Source organism: Anabas testudineus, chromosome 9, assembly GCF_900324465.2.
Source record: "Anabas testudineus chromosome 9, fAnaTes1.2, whole genome shotgun sequence".
NCBI lineage: Eukaryota > Metazoa > Chordata > Actinopteri > Anabantiformes > Anabantidae > Anabas > Anabas testudineus.
In genome coordinates this window covers 21,581,137-21,591,668 of record NC_046618.1, presented here as the reverse complement: position 1 = coordinate 21,591,668, position 10,532 = coordinate 21,581,137, and the positions used below count along the sequence as shown (strand labels likewise).

Below are 10,532 nucleotides of genomic sequence, written 5' to 3'. Positions count from 1 at the left end.
CTCAGAAAAAATAATTAGTTCCAACATTAGACCTGAAACAATTAATGGGTTAATTACTTCTCTAATTACTGGCTCTTTAACTATTTGGATAACTAATCATTTTCTCCACGTCTTAATGAATGTGGCTTCAGGACAATTGGTCAAACACACTGGAGATGTCACCTTGGGCTCTGCAAACCGTGGAGTTTTCGCCATGTTTTGACATTTTGTAGACTAAATAATTGCTCATTGTTAGAGATGTACCGTGGCCGACACCTATTTTTAAATTTCTTTCTTTTCTTTTTTTTTTATAGTCTGACCTGCTGATTCCGGTTTCCTGTCTTTCTCAGACCTAACATTGGCATAATGCACAAACATTTTCGTAAGTTTTTTTGAATGAATAGTTACATTTAAACTCTCTTCAATCTAAACTCTTTAGGTTACTGGACAAACTCAAAGTGAAGATCAAATGCAGTATTTGTACTTTTATATATGTAAACAGGTACAACAGGTAATTGAAACAGAACAATACCAAGGCACCAAATGTGTTTGTGGCTCTATGTTCCATTCCAATTTTGCTCCCCTCATCCTTGAAGCATGTACACATCTGACCCAGTCAGTCTTCAAACTGCTCAAACTATAAACCTGATCTGTGAAGGAAGATTACCTGAAACTGGACTGGACTGTAAGCTATTAGCCATTTCTCAACCTGGTCAGTGTCATGGAAGAGAAAATAAGTCTACTTTGCTTTCTAATTATCTATGAAATGGTAATTACCATTTAATTATCAGTGCTTACCAGTTATTACTTTGAAGAGTGTGGGTTTGTTATTCAGCTGAACAGAATTATAATATATACTATATAATATATAATAATCTGTTCTTTATCAACGATGCCCATGACCGGAAAGTTCAATTTAATTTTAAATAAAATGTTTCAACAAGATTCAACTTGTGTCGTAGTAGTGTGGTATTATTGATGGTGGTTGTAGTGGTCATAGTATATTGTAGCTAGAACAAGAGACCACTGCAATTTTCCATAAAACTAGTATTTATGAGAATAGTATTTATTTTATACCACTGTCTGTTAAAGTCCTAAACCAGCAGATCTAATTCTGCTTCATGACCTACTGATTATGTGATCATCTGAATCATGTTGCTGGATCTGAATCATGTTGTATTTTTTGCAGGAGTGGTACAGTTACCCAACAACAGTGTAAAAACTGGTGGAGAGCAGTCAAAATGAATTAAAGCAGCAAATCAGGGTTATTCAATTAAATTCGGACTTTTTGGTGGAGATCATCTTATCGCCACTTTGTTTACATGTGAATAGATTTCTTTAAATTTCTTAGTATAGAGCTTTCTTTGATGGATTCAAATTCTGCAAACACTGAGTCATTTTTGTTATTTTGATGTGTTGTACTTCCTTTAAATGTGTTTAAATGTGTGTTCTAAATTACTTTTTTTTTCAGAGCTGTATATCATGTGGAGGGGGTCGTGGCAATTCGATTGCCTTGGTAGCTGTATTGACAAGAAAGGAAACAGGTGAGAGTAGAATCAGTACAGAAACTGTGAGATTTTATTTGCCCTGGGCTTTGATATACAACCACAAAGACACTGTGCAAAGAAAGCAAAGAATTAAGTCACACTTACGGAGAGTCGGCAAGCGCACATTACACAAACAAAAATGATATATCTGCATGTGCACGGTATAGTGCCAAAAGAATTCATGCTATAAACACATAAACCAATAAAATGACTGAAACTAATACACAACCACCTGTCCAAAGTAGAAATCAATACATTGTTTAAATTGTACTGCTTTCAATGTATTCAGCTCTTTAATTAAACCCATAATACTGTTTTCTTTTTAATATTTATCTACCATCTTAAATAGTCAATAGCAAAAACCCAGCAAAGGCGTGGTTCTTTACAACATGTTTGATGTAAAACGACTGCATGATGCATGTACAGTATTCACGCTTTAAAAAGCTACATTTACTGCTACGATAGATGCTGGTTTTATTCAACACAAGGTATTTTCCCCCACAAATATGCTGCCTGAAATGAGATATTGCTCCAAAGGCCAGTTTTCTCAAACAAAACACCCCAAGCACTCCCTTCTGATTAAGAACATCACAACAAAGTTCAAAGCGTGTGAAAGCATTTCAAGAAAAGATACATGAAATACATGGATGTGACTAAATGATGTTCTGCCTCTACAATCTAAGGTTACAAGTTGATTAATGAAAGCATTATGTTTATCATGGCCATCTGAAATTAATTTGTAAGTCACTGGCTTACATTTTGTTGTGCTTGCTGTGTGATTTACACAATACTCACAATCATTGTCTTGTAATTTGTATTTTCTGCAACATCTGTCAATCTTTCAGTTGTCACACATGTTCAGAGCTGCAGCTTTACTGTTGAAATGTTTTGATATGTTGTAAAACAGCAGGTTCATTTAGTCAGAAACAGACTAAAGCAATCTTTTGTTAAACAAAAAGTTTGGTTGAATCATGAGGCTTCACACTACATCAGCTGACAAGTTGTTCACCTCGTCTCCAGCAGACTTCTGAATGTCTCCAGCTGGAGCTGTTAGTTTATGGATAAATTAATCAGCTATTAATCAGCTGAAACATGAGGAATTACTGCCTTTGCTCCTGTAAACATGAGCTATGTCTGTTTTTTAGCCACAGTGACTGTTTGTGCTCTGGTCTATTTCAGAAAGTGGGTAATCTACTGTCTGTGCTGTATCTGAACGCCTTCAGTATAGATGCACGTACAGCAGCTGGTGCTTCTTTGCGGATGTGCTACTCAACTTAACCCCTTTTAATTTTGACCTTTCAGTTAATTAGGCTATGTAACTTGTTAAAACATTCCAGATACCAAAAATATTTGGTGTTTGGCAAGTATCTGAACTGTTTTTCTTTATTTTTCTGTTGGACGCGATTCACTGCTTACAGTAGTACAGCTGATAGTCACATTAGCGTAGCCACATTTCACATACTTTAAAATGCTGTTTATTCAACATGTGGAAAAATTCAAAGCTTGACAGAGCTGCTGTGTCTGGTTTTGGTTGCTAAGCTATGATTGGCCGATCGCACGTTGGGAATGAGGTTTGCAAACCATCAGTTTCTCTACGTCTTAACATTTGGCACTGCACACGGTGAACAATAAGTCCAATTAAAAACCTCTATGAGTGGCTCTCAAAAGCGATTATATATTTTTTTTAATTACACATTTATAAAATTTGGATATTAATATTTCATTTTCTAAAAGTGCAAGCAAGTACAAATAAAGCAAAATTGCATATAATGGACCAAATCTTTTTTTTTTCCTTTTTTTCATACAGAATTAAAATCTTTAAAGCAGAGTTAAAAATATACTACAAAACTGTCTTTAAAAAAGGAATATAAGCAGTCTAGTATTGCTGTAGCTTATCGATTATTAGTAATACATTTCCTAGCTGGTGGGAGAACAATGCGCACTATAGACAAAGACGACAAATTAAGTAAAATAAAAAGGACAGAATGTGGACCTGACAAACGTTAAGGGAAGATACTGTCCTCTTGTTTGTAAGTGCTATAAACAATATCCTCACGTCCTTGTGTTTCCCTCCTCACTCGTCATCGGTCTTGCTCTTGTCTGAGTGATCCTGAAGAAAAAGAGAAGAGAAGAAGATTAAGAGAGGGGGAGACAAAGAGGCAGCGGAAAGTGGCATAATGCAGTGTGATGAAGGTTTATTGTCTGTAGAGAGCATCAACAAGAGGCAGCGTAGGTCATCACCAGTTGAATAAATCAACAGCCTGAAGAGTAAAGGAGGTCTGAAGGTGAAGCTAGTACCCTTTCCTTACATCCTCTCCTATTGAGGTTTGGTTTCTGGGTGGGAGCTGACCAGGAGATCTACAGAGGAGTCTCTTTCTTTTTAGAAATTCAGAAAGCTTTAGTTTTATATCTGTAGTTAGGATGTAATTAATGAGACAAGACTTTCCTTTGAATACACTGCTCAAAGGCAGTGTGGTTGTTTACAAAGACCCCAACACCTGGAAGTTCAGCCTCATTGTTGGCTTGACATAAAACACTGAAGCACCTCAACAGCACAGGCCCATCCTTTAACCACCCACCAAAGCTAAGAAGCTCTAGAATTCAAAATTTTTAGAAAACAAATTGGTAAAGAGGTTTTCACACTACTTAACTAGGTCCTCTGAGGATTACTAGATGGATCTCTTTGCAGTACACTTTCATAACATTGTTGAGAAGGACGTGGAGGAAGAAAGTATTAAATCGAATCCTTTTAATTTTACTGCTCTTGTTTCCTGTCGAAACCTGTGTGCACTAATGTCGTCTTCTGCCAGACAGAGACTGGGTTCCTGCAGTTATTTTTCTTAGTGATAGGAATAAAAAACACCTGCATCTTATTTCACGTGCTACAAACCTAGACTCCATGTTGAGACAGCAATGTCTATTAATTGCAAGCGTCTGTTCCAGATGTGAAACAGCAGCTGATTGGACAAATGGAATAAAATGCTTCTTTTTTGGAACTATGCAACTCTGTGTCTGCAATTACACCTGCCCAAACACTAGTGGGCGGTAAAATTTATGTGGTACCATGTTAAGATTTAGTAGACACAATATCTAAAACTGAGCAGTTTCATTGTACTAAAGTTAGAGCTAATAGGTGTTGAAGAGCTGTCCTCTCTGCTGAGAACAGTAGAGTTGGGAGTGTGTGCAGTCTTTGTCATGCACCTGCTCATGTCATGCTCTTGTAAAGATGCAGATTAGAAACTTTGTTATGTATACACATGGCAGAGAAATCTATGTGGGGAAATCAGGTTTCTGTAGGGTATGCAGCTACTACCTACTCTGTACCTATGCAATGCATGTGACAGACTCACGGTATAAATAAACCTTTAACTTTATTAAGGCTGTCAAACAGCATTCGGTTTGTCATTTCTACATAGTCCAAAGAAAAGTGGATGATAAGCTGTGACTGATATTTGTCAATTTAAAATAACTTCCGCATTAAAGAATTTGAACTTTCAAACTTTGCCTGACAGAGAAGTTATAGATTCTTCCTGATTAGAAAAAGCAGGTATTTTGCTGAAACTTTACTAAAACAGTAAAAGGCTGTGAAGTGCAGTGACCTACATTATCATCAAGATCCTCGTCGCTGTCATCATCGCTGACCACCGGCTTGGCCTTTACTCGGCTTTGTCTCTTCTTGCCTCTGTCGTGACTGCGTGCTTCTTTACTCAGCTTGATCTTAACCCGCACTGACTTTGCTGAATGAAGCAGAAGGAGAAAGCAAAAAAAATATTAATTTCCTTTACACAGCTGCTTTGTTCAAGCCTCTCAAACGTAAATACTGGCTAATCCTTCTTAATGTATTATAGTGAATATTTTAAGTGTTTCATTGTTAACAAATCTTATGATGTAAAATGTTAATTATAAGTTGTCATTATTTGCTCAGCCTCCGCGTGAAGATTAACTTTTTGTAAAATTATGAAAACAATTAACTTAAATTAATACCAAAAATAATTTGTTGCCTCCCTAATAGGAATTGTATTAAAATTTGAATAATGTAAACAAACTTCTCCTAAATATTAAAACATTTGATTTTGTTCACTCTTTTGTTGTTTTGTTTTTTTTTCCCCTGCCTTGTGCAATGAATACAGATTAATTACATTTTCAAATATGTTCTTAATCTTTTTAGGTAGAAATACCTAACTTCCTACCTCAGCTAGAGCTGCAAATAATAACTGTCCTTGTTGATTAATTTGACTGCGATTGTTTCCACAGTTAAGAAATAAAATGTTAGAAAATAGTGAAAAAGTACCAACACCCTTGAATCCAGATACTTTACAATAGTTGATTTAATCTAATTTAAATAAACAGAGGAAAATCAGACATCTATTTTTTATTTTGTTTTGTAGAAATTCAAGCTGAATCTCTCTCAGTGAAAGATTGGTTGAATGATCCAAAACAAACTATGAAGTGGGCATTGAGTTGATGCTACACTTTCAAACTATGAATTTTCATTCCCAAGTTCTAAAAAAAGGTTTGAAGACCAGTTACAACTTTAGTCTTTATTCCTGTCTTTTACATATTTTTCCTCTGTTCTACAGATGACCGTGCATGTAGTTCACAGTAGATTGGCAGCAGAATGAATCTCAAACCAGGGCAGCATTCATTTGGGGTTGACAGTGTAGAATTTTAATCAGTTGCATTTCAGACTCCGTATTCATATGCATGTCCTAGAAATAATGCAGCTTACCCTCGGCCTCTGAGTCGTCATCATCTTCATCTTCCTCATCACTGTCATCTTCGCTCTCTTCGGCCTTGGCAATCTTCTGCCTAGCGCTCTTGAAAACAGACTGAAGAACAATGGAGTCCTCGTATATCTGCAGGGAAACAAAAAAAGACGGCTGCTAGAAGCAGTTTCTTTAAAAGCATGATTGTAACACTAGGAACATGGGAGAGGAGAGCCTGCTGGATGGAAAGTTTAATGGGGGGTTAAGGTCATAATACAGGAGAGATAAGGCATCAATGCATAGAGAGTGGCTGTAGAAATGGGAGAACTGAAAAAACTAGCAGGTAAAGGGTACATTTAAAAAAAAAAATTTGCTATCAGCAGGACCTGGACTGCTGCAACTTAAACCTTGGGAATGAAATAGATCTTTTCCAAAAATCAATCAAACAAGATTTGGTTCCATTATATGCAATCAGCTAACTTTCTTTGGGTTTGCACTGCACGTTTACTTTACTTCAGCCTTATACTGTTGATAAATGTATGATCTAACAGAACTGAGAACTGTTTTTGCTACTAATTGTGGGTTAAGTGATTTATTTGTAGACTTCCAGAAATGCAGACACAAGAATGCAGCGTTAAAATTGGATTTAAAGGAGATGTTTCATGGAAATTCATCTGGGATTCTAAAACACAACTAAGCGAAGTAACTCTAATACCAGTCTCTGGACTCTGTCTTTTTCCTGTAATTAGTAAAACATGATCCTTTCCACGAAAACATTCAAGAAGCTATTTTGGAATAAAAGACCTGTAAATTAAGCATTTCCATTTTTCCCTCTAACCTCTTAGGCCTGTCAGCAACTATTTGGAAGAAGAAAAAATGATTTAAGGACAAAGCCAAGCTCCCATACAATTATCAAAAATGTGTGATTTATTTTTTTGACTTTGACTGTATTAACAGTCAATGTTTTATTCTGTAAAAGGCTAGACACAGTGTTCACCCCAACATTCCTGGGGTATCCCATAGTAAGAAATCAACAAAACGTTTATCAGAGAACCAGGGTTACACTATTATGCCTAATCCACATGTACACAGATATTTTTAAAGACTGAATATTTTCCTTCTTTGTTTTCAACTATTTTTCCATCAACAAAAGCCCTGTTGAAAAACTAAATATATTTGCCCACATAAAAATGCAAAACACACTGTCAATAGCTCAAAGTAATCTCAAAGCAATAGGCAGCAAAAAGAAAAAAGCATTAACGCAAAATACTGCAGTACCTGTTTCTGTTGCAGAACATAACCGCTGTGAAACAGACAGGTAATAACATTTTATTTTTCTGTAGCTTCCTCTCCTCAGTTGAACACTTTCTATTTTTCACTTGTTAATGCGGGAGCAGAGGCCAAATTAGAACAGTGTGTTCACAGACAGCAGTGGAAAAATCCTACTCATTGTTTCCTGTATGTGTATAAACGTGTAAGCATGTAACAAGTCTGTTTAGAAATGATAATACCCGCACTAGTCCTGGTATGTCTGCAACACAAACGTTCAAAGGAGACTCTGGCTCACACTCGGACTTTACTGGGCAAGAACACAGTTTTCCCATCAACCCAAAAGGTTAGTTTCCAGCTACTTAAAATAAAGTTTGTGTGTGGACAACATGCTGAAGCACATACAAAAAGCTTTGTTTTTCAAAATACAAGCGTACCTGTAGACCTGGGTGAGTATCGCTTCATACAAGTATGCTTACACAAATCATCAGAGTTGAAACAGAAAAATAAAGAGAAATGAGAAAGTCAAGTTCCACACAAGGTTTCTGACCTGGGATCCCTCCAGGTTGAATGTCTGGGCGTTGTGACAGAGCAGCATCACGTCCTTCTCCAGGTCTCCTACGTTCCTGTATTTGTGGTTCCTCACTCGTTCCTGTTGACAGAAAAACACTGCATGACTCTTGCTCTTCTTTCTCCACAAGGCTTCAACTAAGGTATGAAAATATGTTTTCCTTTATTTTCACTTAGTGTTCCACAATCTGTTAAAACTGAAAATCATCAAAGCAGAACTCCAACACGTCATTTACTGTTCCCAGATTTCACAGAAGTCTGTGTTTTAGATTATTGTCGCATCGTCGTCCATGTGTGTGGAATAGATGTTAGACCAGCTCCTTCTCTTAAATAACCCCTGCTCACTTTTAACATTTTGTCTCGACTTATTTTATGTTCTATTTCATCCTATTTCATATTTGATCTGTTATATTTTATGATGGTTGTGATGTTTTTACTGTTTCCTATTGTAAAGTGTGTTGACATTCAATTACTTTAATTGTGACTAAAACTAGATTAAATGTTTATGACTTGTAACTACAGCGAGACTAAACAGGGACCAAAATGTAAATAGAAAATATCAGAAAAACAACACAAAGCTGATAGTCCTGATTTAGTACACTTACACAGAACACTATTTGTAGATCTTTGTCTAAGAAAGCTAAATAAATAAAATACTACACAAGAATACACAGCATTACAGTTTCACGGGATGGCCAGATTTTATTTATTTGCTGGGTCATCATATCCATCTCACCTTTATCTTTTTGAAGTCCACAGGTTTCCTGATCAGCTCATAATATTCTGGGAGCTCCTTTCTGGACGGTAACTGGACAAAGACCTCGCTTAGTTGTCTTCCTGATCTGGAAATAAACACACTATTATTATCACACTATTATTACATACAGTGGCAAGAAAAACTACGTGAACCCTTTAGAATTGTATGATTTTCTGAATAATCCGTCATAAAATGTGATCTGATCTTCATCTAAGTCAATAGTATTAACAATTTTAATGTACCTAAAAAAATAACACAAAAATCTGATCTTTCATGTCAACAATAAAAACCTCATAGTGCTAGTGGAAAAAGTACCTTTGGAATAATGACCTCAAAAAGCTAGTTGGAGTCAGGTGCTAGCCCATCTGGAGTCTTGTTAAGAAAATTAGTTTGGAGGTGTGAACTAGAGCTACTTTGACTGACAAAAACCACTCTAACTTTTTGAGTTTGCTCTGCGCAGGAAAATACTTTGGGACTGTAGCTACTCTACCAAGAAGCAGGCGGCCACAGTGTCTTAAATTGTTGCTTTAAATGGCACGAATTCTGCAAAATGATTGGGGGATTTTTAAAAAAGAGCATGTGAGATGAGCAAGTATATTTAAATGAGAAGCTCAGTCTTCTCATTTAAAGATACATGACTGAGAAGAGTTTAGTTATGACACAAATATTCTAATTAAAACAAGGATATTTAAATAACACTGAACCCGTGAGTCAAGTTATTTGAGTCTCAAACCTTTCCTTAGAATATGAAATTTAGCCTTCTTCAAGTGTGCTACATTATAATGTCTGTTTTCTAAATAGAAATCTAAATAATGCAGTGTAATAAATGATCAAGTGTTTATGCTTGGGGCTATATTGGTCGTTTCTAACTTAGCAAGGAACATAACAAGCAACCGACTATGTGCAAAGAATAGTAATGTGGTAACTCTGAAACTCATCCGAGTAAGATGCTGAATAAAAAAAACAATACAGAGCTGGAACAAGTCCTATACATTTTACAGTATGAACTGTTTTTGCTCTACTCATTAATGCTATTTTTCAAGGTTCTTCTGAGACCATATGTAATACACAGCTAACAAACCAGAACCTCCTGATGAGAGAAATCAAACTACATGGATTCTTGAATCATTAACAGAGATAACAAATTGACAGGACTGATGTTAACTGCAAGTTTAACAAAGCTAATTTCCCCAGAGTTATGGGAAAATGGGAAATAACACAAGTTAGTGAGGAGAGATCTATGCTGTACACACAGGAGCTTGACTGTTCCTATCAATAAGACTAACTGGTGCTCACCTTTATTGCTGCCTCCCGCAACAATTGTCAATGCCAACGCCAAAGTCTGCGTCCAGTAACTGTCTGATTACTAAATATGTCTAAGACTTCTGATTGTTGTGTTTTGAGACTGTATTAGCAACAACTCTAATGTTCCTAATCAATCAGAACAAATAGAGATCATTAAATGATCTGCTTAAGACCTTCACCTGTTACATAACAAGCAACCCGGAGGCCAGAGAAGCAGAGAAGCACGTCTCTAATATGCAAATGTTAACAGTTCAAATCCTGTAGTCAGAAACTACTTAAAACCTTTAGTACCTACAGTAAAGGAACCTTTTCCCACACTCAACCTTGGTGATTTATGACTGCTAGAAGTAGGTATATAACAAGAAAAACAAAGTACGACCACTCTATCCAGAAAGCGCA

The 10,532-nt window shown here is 36.2% G+C and overlaps 1 protein-coding gene across 1 annotated transcript in view; it reads right to left on the bottom strand.

The window, feature by feature from the left end:
- Positions 1–1,534: 1,534 nt before the first annotated feature.
- smarca2 (SWI/SNF related, matrix associated, actin dependent regulator of chromatin, subfamily a, member 2) overlaps positions 1,535–10,532 on the bottom strand; it is a 46,028-nt gene continuing 37,030 nt past the window's right edge. Inside the window, exons 30-34 of the mRNA XM_026342552.1 lie at positions 8,808–8,913; positions 8,052–8,153; positions 6,256–6,382; positions 5,130–5,263; positions 1,535–3,636 (exon numbers count right to left, since the gene is read on the bottom strand). Of these exons, the coding sequence (XP_026198337.1) occupies positions 3,601–3,636; positions 5,130–5,263; positions 6,256–6,382; positions 8,052–8,153; positions 8,808–8,913 (505 nt within the window). The 3' untranslated portion in view covers positions 1,535–3,600. The remainder of the gene's footprint in view (positions 3,637–5,129; positions 5,264–6,255; positions 6,383–8,051; positions 8,154–8,807; positions 8,914–10,532) is intronic.